The sequence below is a fragment of the Ixodes scapularis genome, unplaced genomic scaffold (genome assembly GCF_016920785.2).
Source record: "Ixodes scapularis isolate PalLabHiFi unplaced genomic scaffold, ASM1692078v2 PGA_scaffold9__187_contigs__length_104089568, whole genome shotgun sequence".
In the NCBI taxonomy this organism is placed as follows: domain Eukaryota; kingdom Metazoa; phylum Arthropoda; class Arachnida; order Ixodida; family Ixodidae; genus Ixodes; species Ixodes scapularis.
The window spans coordinates 90,847,549-90,867,867 of NW_024609884.1; the positions used below are offsets into that span (position 1 = coordinate 90,847,549).

The 20,319-nt window shown below is 50.9% G+C and overlaps 1 protein-coding gene across 2 annotated transcripts in view; it reads left to right on the forward strand.

Moving 5' to 3' along the window:
- LOC8037772 (zinc finger protein 628) overlaps positions 1–20,319 on the forward strand; it is a 90,773-nt gene that overhangs the window by 37,242 nt on the left and 33,212 nt on the right. Inside the window, exon 3 of one of the 2 annotated variants that reach the window (XM_040218274.2) lies at positions 16,824–16,855. The exons of the other annotated variant lie outside the window; for it this stretch is intronic. Within the exon in view, the coding sequence (XP_040074208.1) occupies positions 16,824–16,855 (32 nt within the window). The remainder of the gene's footprint in view (positions 1–16,823; positions 16,856–20,319) is intronic. 2 annotated transcript variants of the gene reach the window in all.

Consider the following 20,319-nt stretch of genomic DNA (forward strand, 5'->3'; position numbering starts at 1 on the left):
TGCCGCTATCGTAGCGGGTTGCGGAGGGCCTTGCGGGACGGCGAAAACGATCTACGAAAACTCTCTATTGATGCGCTACAAAACGGCGCACCAAACGAACGTCCTGCATGCCCTCTTACATCCCATGTTTGACCGGCTCGCTGCTGACCGGCCCAACGTCCGGACTAGCGCCAGCGAGTCCACTCAATCGGAGCCGAGGAGGGGGAGGAAGAGAATCACGACCCCGACTGACCCGCTCATAAAGCGAGCCTCCCGACTGCTCCTCCGACTCACGACTCGGGCGCGGTACCGAACCTCCCACCGGTTATACTCTCGCTCCCACCCCTGCGCAGTCAGCCAGGGTCGGCAACCTTGTGCCCCCGGTCCACGCTCGCAAGGGGCACGAAGCAGCCAAAGCGCTCGTCGTCCCCGTACCTCCGCCGTCGCCGACCAGATTCCGGCGCGCTTGCTCGGCTCCCGCCTCAAAAAGACAGTCTATATTTAATTCGATCCGAGGGGACCATTTATCTGCGGCTTAGCCACGCCGCCGTTGCAACAGCGCTGCGCCACCGCGCCGCGGTCGCGCGTGTCCCCCCTCGCGAAATAAATAAGGCCAACCGTCCGTGTTTTGGACTCTTGCCGTCAGGTGCGAGCTCGGAATGCGCGATCAAACGCGGGGTCGCAAGCCCGTCGTTGTGGGGGGCAGCGACGGAGCGCGCGCTCCCGGCACGTCACGCCCCCGCGTGGTGGCGGCAGGGGCAGCGGAGCCCGCAGCTCTCCCGCATTCCTGCGAGATGTGTGCGGCCGTTGGGACCGCCGTTGCGAGGGCCTCAAGCACCGCGGCTCTTCTCGGTCGCGCTCTCCGGGGACCATGGGACCGAGTTTGCGCTTCCACTCGGCGGTTCGGCGCCGAGTACAAGAGCGCGCCTGTCGAGTGGTGTGTGTGTGACTTGCGGGGGCGACGACGAGCCTTCCGCCTGGCAGGACGAGGACCTCGCTGTGTGCGAGCGCGCATTCTTTTTTCTGCGGGGCTCGCGCGGAGCGTCAATGTTTGCGCAAGGAGCGCCAGTCCGACAGTTGGAATGATGTAGCGAAAGGAAGGAAAGGCGGCCAAAGCGATTGATGGGGGACGGATGGAGTGTGCTCGCTGGACTCAACGCCGAAAGAGAACGCTGGAAACACGCGGGCGGGTCAGCTTTGAACGCTTCCAAGTGGGGAAGCCATGGACGCCTGTGTCGTGGTTTTGCAGTGTTCAAGTGTGTCGAATATACAATATTGGCTCCTTGTGTGAGCTGCTGTCATCATATCAATTTTTTTTCTTTTGTAAGCGTGTTAAAAACAAGAAGGAACCCCATTTTTAGTGCATGAGTGTGAACATTTGTAAACTCGCCATGTCCTGAAGGGGAACGCACATTTCGCAAAAGAGGAGAGGCGTGGGCTTTTTCGCGCCTCGAAGACCAACGACGCCGTTGACAGACTTGGCTCGATCTCGCGCGGTGCCGCAGTCGTCGGATAACAAAGCCCCCGAGCAGATGTCTGGGCAACAGGCCGCTCTAAAAGCGGGCCCGAGGCCAGGATCCCCGCGGATGCGAAGACGCCGCTCGGGTTGCCCCGAAAGCGGCGCCGGGGCTGGCGCGATTAGGCGCTATCGGCGTCACGATCGGTCGCCGAAGAGCACGGCCGAAAAAGACGCGCATTAGAGGAGGGGGCCGAGCCCTCGCCAGGAATAGTCGCCCCATAGGCGGATGCCACCGGGCGCCCGGACAACAATAGAGCATTATGTCAAGAGCTCGAGCGACGCGCCATCGGAGCCGAACAAAGAGGGGACGGAATCAATGCTTGCGTGCCGACTAATTGAGCAGAAAAAAGAAGCGACGCTCCCTCGCTTCCCCCATATGCGTGCCGAGTCACGATCGGTCGCGTGGTCCTGGTTCACTGCGTCCGCGGAGAAAGACGCTTTCCACGCGATCCGGCGCTTTCCTTCGGTGTGTCTACCGAGCCCCGTGGACGTGATAAGCTCGGCTGCAGGGCACAGACCGACTGCAGCAGCAGTGCTTGGCGGCGTCTTAGTGGCACGACCCAAACATTTGGGGCTCGGGAAGCACCGTTGTGCCGAGATCCAGTCACGTGCGTCGGTCGACCGGAATGGACGCACCCGTCTCCGAGTTCGGACGACCGTTCGCACTCGGGCCGTTGTCGTGGCGCTATTCCGTCGACTCGAGTCGTATCGGCCGTTTGATGATTGTGCACATTCGTCTTTGGAATCTTTGACTGAATGGAATCTTTTTGGTTTACTGCGCGTCTCTCCGGTGCCGTTCGAGAGCCCCAGCTTCCTTTTCGCTCGATGCTCTCGACGTGAGAGCAACCTCTCTCACGGGCGGTGCTGTGGATGCCTTGCATTCTCGCAAAGTGTCCGAATTCTTTCCTGACCTTGACACGGAGAGAGAGCGGAATAGCTAAGGGAATACGCGTCGTGTATTGCGGAGGGCCCTTCGAAGCGGCTGACCAGAGAGGCCCCTCCCACGCGCACTTTGCAACATTCCGCCGCGCGAGCAGCCCGCGACGGACGCGATCGTTGAACCCCTCAGCGGAGCCAACCCTTCCTGCGCCCGAGGGAGAAGCAGGGAGCCCCGCGATTCCTCATCGGCGCTTGGCGTGGGACTCCCCCCAGCAGCCGTCGCCGCGGGCTGCGGTAGTCCGGCCGGGAGTTCATCGCGGCCTCGCGAATCGATCATGGCCGGGCGCGCCGGCCGGCTACCGAAGCGACTGGCCGGCGGGAAGCAGGGCCCAAACCGGTCCCCCCGGCCGAGTGGACTGAGTGCAGGGGACGCGTTCTCACGGGCCCACACCTTGCCCCGGGACGGCGCCTCCTCGAAATTCGATAGGCCCCGCTCGCTGCTGCTCCTGCCACGAAACTGGTCGTCGTCCCGCAAAAGTCCGATGAGCCGTATGACTGTCCTTATACGACGGGAATTGACGTCGGCCTTCAATCGCGTCTTACTTCTCACATCCGGAACGTATAAGCACAGGCCTGAGTCCAGTGCACCAGGTATTACGTAAAGATCGAGTCTCGTGCGATCTCGCACACTCCTGTCATGTTCGGGAATGTTTCAAGTAAGACCCCTACGATTTGATTTCGAGAAAGCCGGTCCTGGCGCCTTCAACATGCTCCATGTTCCAGTGGCATGCACACCGGTGCACAGCGGCCGATCCTATCGAATCCAACGGGAGTGGGTTTCTGAGCTCGGGTTCTTTGCTTTTGCAGCGCGCTATAGCTTCAGCGGCGCGTCGTGCCGTACAGACTCGAGCGGGCATACGTTCAACCAGCGGACCCTCCTCGCCCTGCAAAGTTGGACCGTGCTGTTTTCTTTCTCTGTCTGCGGTCCGCGGGGCTTGTGTACACATGCCTCGCTGGTCCTCAGCGCCCACGCACCTCGAGTGCCTGCCTGCCGCCCACGCCACTCGGCGTGAAAGGACGAAAACGAACGGGCGCTGCTTGAAACCTGATGTCATCGGTCAACTTCTCTGGCTGGACGGGGGTGCCCGGCTTCTTTCGTCGTGTTTGTAGGCGCGCGATGGGGTAAATAGAAACTTTTGACTGCGTACTCACTTCAACGCAATACGCCCCTAGGTGGAGAGGCAATGCGTGTAGACCTCTCCAAAAATTAAACTGCTCTCGATCATTCTGACAATGCCGGGAAGCGCCGAATGTGTCGTGCGTACATTATGAATCCGTAATGGTTATGCTTGGTTATGGATCACACGCGATACGCTCATGTGCTCACCGGGTTTATCAGAATGATCGAAACAAGTTTAAATTTATTCGGGAGTGGTGAGGAATGCTTTAATGAGAAGTTTTTACGGGTTCTGCCAATGCTTTACGAGGGAATGCATCTTCACGAAAATCCAATGGCTCCAGGCGCCGACAGCTGCTGCGGAGTTGGAATGGCTGCAGGCGCACAGCCTCGAGGATTTCGTCTTTTAAATGTGTGTGTGTGTGTGGGGGGGGGGGGGGGGGGGGGAGGGAGGGGGGGTGGTAGCTGCCGCCATCTTTCGTCGTGTAACTCAGCCGAGAGAGCGGAGACATTGCCATCTTTGTGTCTCGGCGAATAGTATAGACCTTTTTGTCAAGGCTACTGCCATCTTGAAATATCGTCACTTCAGTATGGGCGCTAACACTGCTTTTTCTGCGCCACGCCCATGGAATGCATTTAGGGCATATATGCGTAACCGTCACACATTCTCGTTTTGTCTCCCCTCTTTTTTTTTTATTATTTGCTTGTTGAAAATTTTTTTTCGTCGCCCATATTGGATATTTTTCCTTGGCGGCTGGGGACGAGAGTAACCAAAAAAAGGTCTATACGTAAAATCTCGGTGCGTCGGCGTCAGTGCGTCAGCGCAGTTCGCATGCGTTCTCTCGGACGGGGAGTTTGCAAACCGCTCGGTGCGGATGTGGCGCCGAAGGTGCGCTATCTACTGAAAGTGAGGGAAGTAGAATGTATTATACGAGTAAAGTATTTGGTTCTGCCTCTTCCGAGTGTACGTGTGGCCCCTTGAGTCCTTAGTGCTATCGGACATTACGAGGAGCCCCTTGCAGCAACTGTTCAGAGGGTTTGCGAGGGGAGGAAGTTTATCGCACCCGCCCGTCGATCTGTCGGCTGCTGTGACATTATACCACAAATCGTGACGGTATACGCCCGCCTCACTATCCGTTGGTGCGTTACGACCTGTCCCGTGACGTTATGGGATCACGTGGGGAAGCTACGCTTGTATTATTCGTGGGCCAGCTGCGCGCGCCGACGCTCGCTTGTCAACACGGGGATGTCGTGGCTCATATTTTGTCCTTGCTGTTTTGCGTTCGCTTTCACCTATCGTGGCGCAGAGCAAAGGCGTAGTCAGGCTGCGAATGGCACGGTCGTGGGTTCGAGCTCCCATCGAGCCGTTTCGTGAATCTCGCTTGTTATAATTAATTATGTCTAATTATGAGTGTTTGTAATTATTTAGGACTGCGAATCCCCCTTTTTATGTCTATGTATTGCCTAGTATGGGCTGTGCGTGCTCTGGGTTGCCTTGACCTCTGTGTGACACGTTTTTTGCGTGAAATCCGTAGAAACTTCTCACTCAAGCATTCTCCTCACACACTACACTCGTGAATGAATTTGAACTTTTTTCGATCACCCCTCTATCCAGCATAAGTAACTCGAACGCACGCATATTGCACGCACGACGCCTTTTCTGCTCCCCAGGTGTATCAGAACAATCGAGTTTAAAATATATTTTGATTTGATTGTGTAGATTGGGGTGTCTATTTCGATTTTATTGTGTAGAATAATCGAATGGGTTACACAATAATCCATTCAATTATTGTGTAATTACCGATCCGTGCATATAGTATTTCGCTCATGTTTCGGTTAAACGTGAAAGTAGTTTTGTAGTGTTAATTGAACCAAGAAAAAAATCATGAGCGGTAAAAGCAATTTTAGTATCACTGAAGCATTCCGAAAAAAGTGGACCGTGTTAAATCTGAAAAAAAAAAACAAAAAAACTACGGTCTAGAGGGCGTGTGTTGAGGCGATAAAAAGAATATTCCTTCTTCCTTTCAAATAAGTAGATTAGTTCCGCGAATTAGTATAGACATCCAACTTAAATTCTGGCATGGTGGTCTCTTACTCCAAATGCTCCAATGGTTTTGTGAGCATCTGTATATCTTGACGCACAGCAACTGAACTTCATGTTAAGTTCTGAGCAGCGCTGAGCAAGACCCAGGTTTGAGTGCATAGATTTACATGGTCCACTCATATAACATTGCTCATCCTATCCTCGGTTTTATTACTTGTCGAAGCGTAGTCGACTGCTCGAACGGATACAGACAGGGGCACACGTGGTCAAAGCCCAAGTTACGGATATTCACTGCGCTTGGTTGTTGTCGCCGGTAGAAGGCGTAGAGCAGAGTGACGTACTAGCCAGAGTCTCTCTGGCTAGTACGTCGGCTTCGCCGTGACTTTAGATAAAAGGAAGCACAGTGAACCACTGAGCAGAGCTGGGCAATGGCGTCTATGCCTTTCTCACATCGCTTCGATGAACAAAAGCCCCAGACTCGTGACACACAAAGTTGGGTCCAAAGTTTAAAGAGCACGCGCCGATTGAATACTCGCGACGATGAGGTCGCGTTTTTTTTTTTTTTTTTTTTTTTCGCGGAAGTTTAATTGGCGCGCTCCGCGAACTTTTCGCTTCAATCTTGGGGAATTTAGAGCCCCAAGTGAGATGCAGATTAAATACTATCCCTCTAAGAAATCTTAGCCGTCTACTTTCCCGCACTCGGAGAGCCAATCACTGCAATCTACGCGTACACTCTCAGAAATGCATGTGCTTCTACTTCCCTGAAAAACATTCAAAGAGCCAATCATTGCGATCTAGGAAGTCAGCTCGGTGAATGATGAGGCGGAACATCTGTTTAGACCTCAAAATAAAGTCTGCGCTGTGGCATTACGGAATGCAAGCATGACACATTGCATTACGCAATGCCACAGCGCAGACCTCATTTTGAGGTCTAAACAGACGTTCCGCCTCATCATTCGCTGAGCTGATTTCCTAGAAGGCAATGATTGGCTCTTTGGTTTTTTTGCGGGTAAGTAGAAGCGCAGCCATTTTTTAGAGTGTAGGCGAATGAGGACAATATCTTCAAACCTAACAAGAAAAAAAACAAAAACAAACGGACTGCGCATGTGCCAGTGTGTATTAGCGCACGGCGCAGACTTGTATTTATTTTGAAGGTCTCAACATATTTCCAGCCTCGTCTTTCGCCGAGTTCCCTCCCTGCTTAGTTTGCAGCGATTCGCTCTCCAAGTAGTTTATGGCAAAAGTTGACGGCTCAGATTTTTTTAGAGTGATATGCTATGAATTGCTCAATTTGCCTAACAATTAATCCACAAAATCACTAATTGCCGACTAATTCATTCGTCGGAAGCTTCATGGTCGAGAATTGAGTCGCTGGCGAGACTGCCCGACCATTCGGGGCTGGTTTGCGTTGGCCTGACCGTCGCCCGTCCGCAAGCAGCGTGCAGAGCAATGGTCGCGCTGCAGCGAACGCGCTCTGAGTGGCCGCGGTCGCGACAGCCAGGACCGTTACCCATTTGGCAGCATTCCCGGGAAACGTTCACGCGGCACCGAGCACGCGGCGGCGAAGGCGTACGAGCGAGCAGCGAGAGACCTCGAGTTGCGGCTAAAAGGTCCTCGCATCGGAATTCGAAATAGCGAGGGTCAGGATGGCCGGGAGAGACGCGCATCTCGCGCATGCCCCGCCGGTCGTTCACCGAAACGGCTCTCGGCTTGTCGCAAACCTTCGCGAGAGCGCTCCGAGAGCGCGCTTTGGGTTTTCCCGGCCGAGACTTTTGTGGCACTTCCTAAAGATAAAATAGCTCCCTTTTTTGTGTGTGTGTGTGTGTGTGTGGGGGGGGGGGGGGGGGGGGGCACATGTCTTCCGGCCGAACTGTTGTTTTCATCTCGGTTGTCGAGCACACCCCATACATAGACCCCTGTGAGTGCTCGGCAAAAGTCGGTCGAGCGTGCGGAACCGACGGTCTTCGCCAAATATCCCGTCGACCGCATTCGGGGTCCACACGCGAAGAATCGGAAGAATTGCGGTATTTCGGCTCGAGTGTAATTTTTGATCGACGTCGCCCGAGCTCAGTGGAGTGCGGGCTGTTTTCGTAAATTGCGCTCTTCTGCAGAGTTGTCGTCGAGGCTTTTCTGCTCGTTTCCAGCTTGCCAGCGTATCTCGATTTCCGATCCGCTCTGAGCGACCGAGTTGTGCGACTGGCGATGCGGCAGCGCATGAAAGGCGCCGGCGTCGGGCCGCCGATCCCGGTGCACGGCGGCGCAGCTCCTCGGGGCGCGCCTCTCGGAGCTCCGGAGACGGCGGCGTGGGGGAGGCGGGCGTGGGAGACGCGGAATCAGCGGGGCATCTCGTTCGGGACTCACGCTTTCGGCAGCGCCCGGGGGATGCGTGGGAAAGGCGAAAATGGAAGGTGTAGGCGGCCGAAACTGGCCACTGGGCCGGACAAACTGGTTTTGCGACCCCGTGACCCGGCGGCTTCCCCTCGCCGTGCGCGAAGGCAGACACGGCGAGCGAGGCACGCGGCCGAAAACTCGTGATCTGGCGTTTCTCCCCCGCCGCAGCGGCCCTGATGGCCGAGCACGCCCACCGACAGAAGGAACTCCGGTGGCTACAAGAAGCAAATCATAGAGATTAGAGGCGTCCAGTTTCTTTGTTGGAAGGCTCGCCTGCCTGGCTCGGCCGCTGGCTAAACGCGGCGGAAAATAAATTTACGGGATAGGGTTCCTGTCCCGGAGCAGCCGCCGCCGAAAGCTCCTGCCGCGCTGTCTGCTTCACGGAAGGCAATTTGCAAACAGGAGAAACAACTTTGGCTGTTTGCTTGCGGCCGCTGCGCCTGCTCCCGCGGCTGCCGGGATGGGGGTGGAGGCGCACAGAAGCGCGCCTTGCTTCCAGCCAGCAGCGCGCCGTCACCCTCCTCCCACGTCGTGACCCCGCGGTCTCCGCGCGCAGTTCGAACGCCCTTGCGACAATAATGCCTTCTGCGTCAGGGCCAATGTCGGCGCGTTCGGCTTTCACGTCTTCTCGGAGGCCCCACAGGCTGCGCTTTCGCTGGAATACCAATGCCGGCGGCGGAGGCACAGGAGGGTCTGCCGTGGGCCGGTCGGAGCTTGGGGGAGATGGTGCCCCCCCCTAATCGAGCCGACTTATCGCGGCTGCCCGGGCGCAGCGTGCAAGACATAAATCGCGGGGCTATCGACCGCGCTTTGACGGCGACCGCCTCCCCCGCCGGCCCTCTCGGGGGTCCTGAGTGCGCGCGGGGGGGACAGGTCGTGCACCGCATTCCGAAAGGCCGCGGCGTCGCAGGGTCGCCGAGGCGGAACTGGTCGCCTCCGAGCCAGGTCTTCCAAAACACGTCTCCGCTTTGTCTCGACCGAGCCCAAAACCGTCAATAAAATCAAACGGACGAAAAGAAAGACGAAAACAACTACAAAAACCACAATTATGAAGATTCAGCAAAATACCCTCGGTGGCGCTTTCCCCAAAGCACACCTTTCGCGGACCCTGCACTAACTTGTTCTGAGATAGTACACTTTTCAAAGTACGATTTTCAATTGAGTGTGGAACAATTGATTCGTTCAGTTGAATACAACTATTTAAAAAAAAAAGCCGTTATTCAACGGAAATTAATCGCACGGCTGCGGAACTAAAAGGCCAAAGCGAATGTGCACTGAGCCGGAAGATAGAATTGATTGCGTTAATAAATATGCGTCGCCCCGGCATTGCAATTCATAACGTATTTCGTTACTCTCCCGAACTTGTTTCTTTCGGCTGTTCTCTTCCAATCAGCTTTTTAGAAACGTTTTTCCTGGAGGGAGAAAAGTCAAACATTCCCACATCCCCTCTACTCCGAAGGCTAAGCCCAGCCATATGGACCACCTGCCTGATTCTGAGCGGAATTTACCTGAGTACCGGAGTCGTCACTTCTCTATCGCAAAGGAAATATTAAAGGGGCGATGCAACCATTTTTCTGTTTCCAATAAATACACCTTCGAATTAATCCTCGACATTTATGACCGGTGATACACACGATACTTTTTTTCTCTACGCAATGGCAGTCGCAAAACAAATTAGGAAAAAAAGAAAAAAAGATCGCACGCCGTTTACCTTTCCCACTCTCAGCCAGAAAAAGGGGCCACGTGATCTGGAGGCGATTATGCGCCGGCAATGTTTTTAACATAGCCAGGCGTTGGCTTTGGCAGCACTGCTTAAAGTCTCCTATAAGTTGAGGGAGGTCCCTACACGAAAGAGGGGTGGGGGGGGGGGGGGGTTCTGATGAGATGTACTAGATACACATACAATACACACCACTGCTGACACTGCCCACGCTGTACCTGCAATCCTCAAATTGGTAATCCCGAAATGTCATCCCTGAAAACGAGCTATTTTATTGCAAGATATGATTTTGATTTCACTATAATGCTGGGGCTGTGGAGGACGGTCTCAGACCACCCCTTAAAATTCGTGAGACTTTAAGCAGTGGTTGGCAGAGCCGAGGGCGCGCGCTGAGCTCCACGGATTGTTAAGGTTCGGCTGTTCCCGTTACCCAGTGATGAACGGGCACGAGCCACTACCCGAATGAATGTCCAAGCATTGATTGTCACGAGCCCAAATCGAAGGTGTATACGCAGTCTTCGTGTCCACTGTATGAGCAGCATTCAAATATCGTCACAGCGAGGTTCGCGAAGCTTGACGACGCACTCCTAGGGATAGTATATGGTTGTCATTGTCCCCACAGTTCCGTCGTCAAGTTTTGCGAAGGAGAGACTGAATGAAAAGGTCCGCTTTTATCCTTGGAAACCCACCGCGACGCACGCCCTTCTCGGTCAGTGGCGTTGCCTTCGAGTATTCTTGGGTCTCACTGGTGCCAGTAAGCTGGTGCGAAGTGGGAAACGTCCCTGCGCAATATCGTTGCACAGACCCTTCAAGGCCAACAATAGGATTGCATGCGTATCGGCTTCAACCGCACTAGATTCCTGGGCGGAATCGGGATACCGATTTGTAAGTAATCAGACTCTAATCAAAGGCAAGTGACTTGCTTCAAAGCGCCGCGTGCTGGACGATTCAACTCTGGCGGCCGGTCACCTGGATGTGCACATTCCATCGGGCTGTTTTCCGCCTTCGATTCCTGATGGCCGGCTCATCTCCCTTGGGGCGACTGGACAGCTGCGTCCGTCTATTTGGTTGTATTAGTTTTGCCGAGAATTACTTGGTGCCCAGTTTGTCCCAAACAATGCTACGATTCCGGATGCGTGAATTAAGTCAACATTGGGCAAGGTCAGGCAACCCCTGCCCGACCTCGTCCTCATAAAAAGAAATGTCACAAGCATTAAACCTCACAAATGTTATCAGGAGCCATTTGGTAAACCCTGTCGGCAGAGTGATTTTATGTTTCTTAATCCGGATTCGTGTGGTGGGGAACCTTATTCGATTCTTTCCTCACTCCGTTTCTAGCTACTTTTAACCTGTAAAAATAATGAATGAATCAATCAATTAATCAATCAATGTTTATGAAAGTGCCCAGGAACAACATTACGTCCTTGGTACTAGCACACTGAATGGAAGTGAATACATAAAACACATGAATAGAAAAAGGCAATGCACTAAACGGGAAATGTATATCGTACAACAATAATAATTGCACACGAAGGGCAGACGGGCGCCGTAAATAGGGAACATCAGTTACCGTTTTTATACTTTTTATTCAGCTCAGTTCCTCCTTTGATATTCTGCAAGGCTTCCACCACCTTCGGGCACCTCTGTAGTAGATGCGTCGTCACCAAGCCGATTAATGCGGTCACTTTAAAGGCTTCCCCGAGGAGTCCGCTGTATACAGACGGGTCACGCTTTCTGCTCAGCGACAACATTGACTTCCTTTGCAATCCGTTCAGTACGAGGGAGTTATCTGAACTGCACTTCGACACTGCTAAAGCATTATGCTGAAGAAGCAGCCGTGACTGAAGTTTGTCTTTTAAGTGTTAGTGAAATACACTCCTTCTCCTCTAGGTACGCGAGACGACGGCGGCCCGATGACGACTCTTGGCGTGAGGGGGCTGTCGGTTCGGGGCGGCGCACGCGAGGGCCCCCTCGCGACTCGAGAGCTGAGTAGAGCCCTGCGCGGATAACAGCTAGTTTGATGAACTTTGATCAAACGCAGACTTTGTATCCAGATCCGAACCGTATCCGCGAAATTCGGAACCGCATCCGACCCTCAATCCGGGCATGATCATGTTTATTCATAAGAAACGGAATATCAAGACGAACGGATTCAGACTAGTTCGCCTCTCTAAAAATTAATGCCCGCTAATGAGAAGTCTCTCTCCGTTGGTGCACTTGATGCTGGGGTGGAATGCACGAACTGCGCTCGAAGAATGAGGTGCGGAAACTTGTGCTAGCTCAAGATTCACGTGCCCTTCCAGAGGATCAAATTCAGTCAGTCTCCTCGATGTACTTGTAGGTGAAAAAGCCGCTTGCAGGCTTCTACTTTCTTTTGGCTTGTACGTATTGGGTTTTATTTTCCCTGAGAACATTTTCCGCTCTTTCGCATTACAAAAAAAAAAATGATTTGAGTTTCAATTGAAAGTGTAAAGGACTCACTCAATAGACCGCATTCAGTCTCAATTGAAACTCAATTGACTTTTTCTAATGAGTCCCTATTGAACCGTACCAGGGTATTGGCCACTGAGTCTTAATTGAATTTTCAGCAATTGCGTTTCAATTGAATTTTGGCAATAATGTTTCAGTAGAAATTTTTCTATTGAATTTCAATAAAAATATTGCAATTGAGTGTCAATTGAATGTTTGCAACGCCTTTCAATAGAATATATTGCAACTGCGTTTAAAAAAAATTGCAACTGGTTAAGAATTTTTTCTGTATAATTCGATAAAGCATGCAACATGACGGAAACAAAGCACATGGAGGAAACGAACACATACATCATAACTAAGCGCTCGCAACTCACTAATTATACTCACCTTGACTACACCAGCGCTTTATATACCCTACATAACTAAGTTATTCATTTGGTAGGTGACTACCTCAGCATTTATTAAGGTACCCAGTTTGCTATTTCCCCCTTGGAAGTCTCATAAATGATAAACAGTGTTTCGACGTCATTGAACTCTATCCCTTAATAGAAAAACATTGGTACAAGCAATAATCGTTCGGTGCAGTAACCCACAAACGACCTAACTCAATTGCATTCCTAGTGAGTAAATTCAATAGAATCGATATTGAGTTTCTTATGACCAAACTGAATTGCATTCCTAATTAGTGAATTCAATAGGATCGATATTGAGTTTCTTATTACCAAACTCAATTGCATTCCTAATGAGTAAATTCAAAAGAATACATATTGCATTTCTAATGAGCAAACCCAATTTCATTCTTAATGAGCAATTTCAAAAGAATATATATATTGAGATCTTAATGACCAAACTCAATTGCATTCCTAATGAGTAAGTTCAATAGAATCGATATTGAGTTTCTTATTACCAAACTCAATTGCATTCCCAATGAGCAAATTGAATAGAATCGATATTGAGTTTCGTATGACCAAACTCAATTGCATTCCTGATGAGTAAATTCTATAGAATCAATATTGAGTTTCTTATGACCAAACTCAATTGCCTTCCTAATGAGTAAATTCAATTGAATCGATAATGAGTTCTTAATGACCAAACTCAATTGCATTCCTAATGAGTAAATTCAGTAGAATCGATATTGACTTTCTTATGATAAAACTCTATTGCATTTCTAGTGAGTAAATTCATAAGAATTGATATTGAGTTTCTAATGATCAAACTCAATTGCATTCCTAGAGAGTAAAGTCAACAGAATCTATATGGAGTTTCTTATAATCAGTCTCTATTGCATTCCTAATAAGTTAATTCGATAGAATCAAAATTGAGTTTCTAATGATCAAATCAATAGATGTTGAGTTTATATGGAGTTTCAATTGACTGTATTAGGAACACAATATAAAGTCAATTGAAACTTTTTGATCATTTTTGTAAGGATCCCTGCCAAACAAGAACATGCTTTCCCGGGACTACTGATGCTCCTGCATTCCTTACCTTTTCTAGGGACAGCATTTTTGGCGTGATGTAATGTTCTAAAGCGATCTTTGGGGATAATCAAATCTCGCTTGACGTAAAGGACAATTTTCTCCTCGATCGGCACCTTGTATCTAAGAGAGTACTTTGCCCCCGCAATAAATTTGATGATGCACCCCCCTTCATAGTATCACTTACTTATTTTCAGTCTACACTGTGCGGTCGCACAGGGTTATGGGCCGCCTCGGCAAAAATGTAGACCGGGACCCGCGGATATCTGCATCCGATCCGCAGTCCGCCAAGTCCGATTCATTTTTATCCGCATCCACCAGTTTACTGGGAATATCTGCGGATGATCCGCGGGTAATCCTCGGATATGCAGGGCTCTATAGGGTGAGCCTCCGATCCACGACGTGGAGCTCATGCGTCGAGCCTCGCCTCTTTCGGACTTCCGCCGTCCTCGATGGAACGGGCGCGCTTGCTCACCGACGGTGCCACCGCCGCTGCAAGGAGATCTCAGACCCCCGCAGCAGCGCTCTCGCACCCTGTTCGGGGAACGCGTAATCTCAGTCTGCGTTCCAAGTGGCGTTCTCTGTGCACTGTCGAAAGACGGTCAGTGTAAAGGCACCGAATGTGTGCAGCACGGATGTATCGGAGGCGCGGGTTTATGCAACGCTCCCCATGCATATCGAAACTGTCTGACGGGGGAACTGTACTCGGGACCAATTACGACTCGTGTCGTCGAGTTAAAAAAGAATTGTTTTGAAGACGAACGTTAAAATAGTCGTTGTCAAAAATAAAACCCGAAAACGAAGGACCCGGTGTTTAGTGACCGTAATACGAGCATGCCCAGATTTTGTTTATAAAAGTGACGAGTAAGTGACAATCAGAAAATTATCTGAAAATGTAATGAATTACAATTGTAACGGCCCAAGTCTGATCAGGAGCGACTTGCAGGCCTGCCGCGCTTCCTGAGCATCGGGGGCGTCGGGCGGCTCCCGCCGGAAGGCGATGCAAATCGTCGCTTTGAACCCGTTCGATGGTTGTTACAGAGGCGCGCCCCCTCCCTGTCCCACACCCTGGACTAAGCTGGCTGGGGTAATGAACGGTTCCCGGCTCTGCGCGGCAAAGAGCGGAGTGGCCATTTTGACTCGCATGTTTTTGTCCCACGGCATCGCTTGGCGTCCACGGGAATAGAGAAGTGACGTGGATGTTTCAGACTAATTTTATTTTCTTCGGAACCCTCTTGAATAATGGAGCCTAAGGGTGAGATCCAAGTGAGATAATGGAGAGTTTTAAGGAGCGGTCTTTGGGCGTCCGATACCGTGCCGAGCCGTTGGTGTTGCTTTGTTTGTTGTCCACGGGCACGCCTCTGTTTATGTGGGTCGGGGGAGCTTCTGTGCGGTGCAGAGAAATAGCCTGGTCTCAGCGGACGAACAAACAAGGAACGCCGCTCGGCGATAAAACAAAGTACGGTTTTTCGGCGACGCGAGCAATCTCCAGCAGTATCGCTGGTGGATCTCTTCCGCATAAAGATGGTACCTGGCGGTGGGCGCGCAAACTCGCTTTGGAGGAACGTCCCTGCTGCTTTGCACACTAAGCCCGCTTTTGGAGCTGCCGACGCAAGTGTCTGCGGCCGTTTCCTCCGCTCTGCATGCGAGCGTTCGTCGCTAGGTGGAAAGAAAGCTCTCGCGCACGCGAGGAACTCTTCTCGAAGAAAGTCCCCGATCCAACCTGTTCTTCCGTCGGTGGTTGATGCCATTCAATCGTTGGTAGCGATCCTCTTTGGTATGTGCCTCGCGAGCGGTCATCCTTGAATAACCACGCAGGGCTAGAGCTCTCTCCTGTGTCTCGCGAGGAACACATATCTCCTCACCGCCAGGGTGGGAAGGGCAGCGAGGTCCTTCAGTCCTCCACCACGAGCGCCCTCGAGAACAGTGTCTCGTGAGCCTCGAGTGTACACCCGCCGGCAATATGAAGGTGAACACCTTACCTGGTTTCTTGCCTGTTTTACGGCTCCCTAAAGCTATATTAACTCTCAACGTCACAAATGGGACGTGGCTTGGGGTCTAAACCTTGCGTTCTAGAGCTCTTCTGGAACAGAGCTTGTTCCAAAACTTGCAGGAGGGTCAAAACAAGAAGAGGGCTGTTCACCTTCATATCGCTCACGGGGTGTACACGGGCAGCCAAAGCACGGCGGAAGGCAAGAAACGGGTAGACTTGTACTCGTCTCATCCTGTCAGTCAATATATATTTAGATTAGTAAACGTGACGCTACGGCTCGAGCGTATACATGTGCAAGCACAGCGCTGTGTACTGCTCATCTTTACCTCGTTCGTGTCCAGTTGCGATGTTTTACCCCCACATGTTTATTAACCAACTAGCCGAAACAGATCTTTTAGCAAGCACTTGCTGCATAAGCCCACTTTTGCAAGTTTTGCAAGCGCATGTCCTTGCCGTGAGCAAATACTTGGAAACTGCACATTGATTTATTTCCCGTTTTCTAAAGTATACCTATGTCCCACCCAGCAGTGTTGTAAGCGTTGCTAAAGAAAAAGTAACGAACTACGTTAATCGTTACTTGCAAATAAAAGGAACGCGTTACCGACCTTTGTTACCTCAAAATAAAAGGGACGCGTTACCGTTACCAAAGTAAGGCACGTGACTCTTTTTTTATTTTTTTTTTATTTATAAACTGACAATAACAGTGTTTTTTTGTTTTTTGTTTTTTTTTTTTATAGAAGGGGGGGGGGGGGGGGGGGAGGGGCACAGCGTTTTTCATCACTGGAGCAAAGGGCGTCGACGTTAGGGTTTTTCTAAACTGGGACTTTTTGCGCGGGGAAGAGAGAGCCGAAGTTTTGACGGTATGTGGAATGAATGCAATGATTAATGGCTTGGTGTCTATACTTGGTATCAGCTTAAGTCCACACGCAGCCGACGCTACGAGCTAATGGGACCAATCAATGAACGTCAAAAGCGCAAGTCACTGGGCCTTCTCTGTTTATGATTGGTTCAGCGATGATAGAGCAAGTACGGAAACATGAGGAACACCATGACGGTGCCTTTTTGACGCCGTATGATTGGTCCCATGAGCTCGTCGCGTCGGCTGCGTCTGGACTTCAGCTCAAAGGAAGTATTGAAACACGAAAAAAAACTAAAGTGTACTTTTTTGCAGGTTTTGGGAAGAAGATGTAACGAGTAACGTGAGTACGTTACCCGTTACTGTTTTGGAAAAGTAACAAGTACGTTACTACGTTACCGAAAAAAGAAAAAAAAAAACCAAAAAAACAGCGGGTTATAGGCAACACTGAGTTCCACTAAGGGGCGGTTGCAGAAGACACTCATTAACAGCGGACATGGAAGCACATTCTTTCCTGGAGCTGTGCACCCTCAACCTCGTATATAAAAAGTGGCATTCATGTACCTTTCCTTCTAGCTAACCACCTTCACTGCTGCCTGCGCCGCCGTCTCGAGGATATTGGATGTCGCTGTGCCGTATAGTCCGTCATTGGTTCCATCAATGTGCGGGTTCAGCCTTGTTCGGGGCGGCCAGACCGACTTTTGAGGGACGATATATTGCATAGGGACCAGGTCGATGTTGACGAAAATCGCGGCGCATCAGACAAAGCTCCGCGAGCCCCCTGGCTCCGCGGGCTTGCAAAATCCGCGCCAAATGAACCCGCGAGGTTTACCAATCGGATCGGCGCAATGAAGGCCACGGCGCCCGACAACTGCACTTGGTTGGCTGTCGTTTCTGCTTCGTTCACCGAGAAGGAGTCAACGGGAGTTGGAAAGTTTTCCTCTTGATTTTCGTCTTCTTCGAGCGCTCACGTTTGAAAGGGTGGCTCAACCGCAACTCGACTCTTCTGGCGAAGGAGGATTTGGATTCCGAACAGCGGCGCCGGCCGCGCACTGCTCGCGCGAGATCCTCGGGACGGACGGACCAGGTTGAGCGGAAGTTGAGTGCGGATCACCGCTGAGCACGCACGTGGGCAGGGCACGCACGACAAGGGTGCAGACGCTCCCATGCTAGGAGGTTGGCTAACTTCGCCTCGGGCCATCTTTTGCTCGCGGCAGATTCTATCGCTCGCCAAATCTTGTTTGTTTCGCGTGACGAGTGGCACGGCCATTGTACGCCGCCGGACCCACGTTTGGGCGAGGACGGCGGCGTGGTTATGCGCCATTGCGAAACCCGTTGCCGCCGAAGACGGCGAATAAACTCGCCGAAGAGAGTACACGGTTCGAGAAAGGGGTGGTTAACCGTTGGTATAGCTTCTTCCGCGCGGTGCCATTCGAGGCCCAGGGGGAGCATTCCGATTGACTCGCCTGGGCACCGGGGCATTCACTCGGGCGGCGGCTGGATCTAACGCGGCTCGCTCGCTCGCGCTTAGATTGACCCTTCGGGAAAGGAAGAACTTTGCCAGCGTCGAATCGCGTCTCTAGCGGCGGACTGCAGCCGTTCTCTCTGTCGGACTGCAGGAAGCCTCAAGTGGCGGCGGCCGCAAATGCAAATCTAGTGCTCGCGCCAAAACGGCCGATAATTTCACCGGAACAACAGCGAGCGACCGACGTCGTTCTCCACGGGCGGCGTTCGCTTTTTCCTTTTCTTTATATTCCGCGTTTTCGTCCAGGTGCCCTCGACGCGCAGGAATACAATGAGAATGGTTTGCGGTCGGAAAAGAATGAACCGTCCTATTTTCCTTAAGCGTATTCGGGCTCGGTGGCCGCCGCCGGAGCGCCAGACGGCGCTCGCCGAATGATGACCGCGGAAGGGGCGACCCCCCTTCGAAGGACGAGAAATCGAAGGACAGCGCCGACTGCGTCGCCAAACGAGTCCGCTTTCTTCGGCGTCCGCCGGCGCCTTGGTCGGTCGACCGCGCGCTTTGACAGGAAGGTGGGGCTCGGCTTTATCGTGGGGAGCGGTCACCGCCGGGGGCGCCTCTGGCGAGCCCAGCCATTGTCCCGCTGAGAGAGAAGGAGCTTCCTTATGCAATTATTACGCACCCTTTCGCCCATCGTGACTCGGGGGGATTAGCCTCCCTTCGGCCCGAATCGAACTATTTTTAAATGATAATTGCCGCCGATAACAGCGACCAGTCGCTGCAGCAGCTCTGCGCCGCGCGGGGCTGCCTGTGCACGCGCGCGCACCATTCAGATTATCTTCGTCGATTCTGCATGCGGACGGAGTGCTAAACGATGCGAAACAATTACGCGCCCAGAAATCGGGCACAAAGAAGCGGCGACGAATTTCGGATAGACAAAGGTCTGGGACGTATTTCTTATTTATTTACGTATTTATAATTATTTATTTATACATACCTTTTTTTTTTTTTTTTTGTTTGGGGGGGGGGGGGGGGGGGGCTTGAGTTTAGTTTTTGGTTTTTGGAAAAAAGTTACAAAAGCCTTCCGCATTTGAACTAAAAGCTGCAATATTCGTGTTAAGGGCATTCTTCGGCCAGAGATGGCGACATCTATATAGCTTCGCTGATGATTGAGCAAGCAGCTCCGGAGTCGACTTCGAATTTTAGCTATTTGTTTTCAATCCTCAGCGTCACCATAAACTTTGGCAGCGTACTCGATGCTCTAACCACATTCAGCTCGTGCAGGCTTCATAGCGTATCCGAATGATTATCGTCAAAATCAGGTAGCTTACCTGGCTGATCGAGGCAGGGTCTCGTCCGCGATCGCATCCTCGTCCCTAATTATTAAGTATCCCAGGCAAGGACTCAAGCTCGGCGTAGACAAGCGTCCGGACGTTACTTTAATGGCGCCTGGAATGCCAGTCTCGTGGCCCAGAATCGGTGCACCAGTCCCGTGCTCTTGAAAGCGCGGGAGTCCGCTCACGCCATATCCTGGCCACCCAGCCGGTACATTACAATTCGTAATCCATGTCAAAAAAAAAAAAAAAAAAAAAAAGCAGGAGTTCTTCTTAGTATGATAAATTAGTTTTAATTGACTTTGTGATGCATTCCTATAGAGTCAATTGAAACTCAATATAAACTCAACGTCTAATGAGTTTGATCATAATAAACTCAATATCGTTTATCTAGAATTCACTCATTAGGAATTGAAGTGACTTTGGTCATAATAAATTCAATATCGATTCTATCTAATTGTCTCATTTGGAATGCAATTGAATTTGGTAATAAGAACCTCAATTATATTTTATTGAATATACCCATTAGGAATGCAATTGAGTATGGTCATTAAGCACTCAAATATATTCTTTTGAATTTACTCATTGAATTCAATAGCCATTCATTGGACTTTACTTATTAACAATGCAATTGAGTTTACTGATTATGAACTGAATATTTATTCTTTTTAATTTGCCCTTTAGATATGGAAACGAGCTTTATCATCAAGACCTCAATATCGATTATTTTGAATTTACTTATTAGATTTGCGAATGAGTTTATTATTAAGAGCTGAATATTGATTATTTGAAGTTTACTCAATGGATATACAAACGAGTTTCGTCCTTCATTATTTTGAGCTCAGTCACTAGACATGCAATTGAGTTTCTTTACTTGACATATATTTATTTGTCATTCAAACGAGTTTTTATCATGAGTAGTTGACATCAGCTGGTTCGCGCTTTTTGCTGTTGAGGAACTCAGCAAGGGCACAGCTGCAAATAACCATGAGTGCACTTATGTCTCACAAAATAA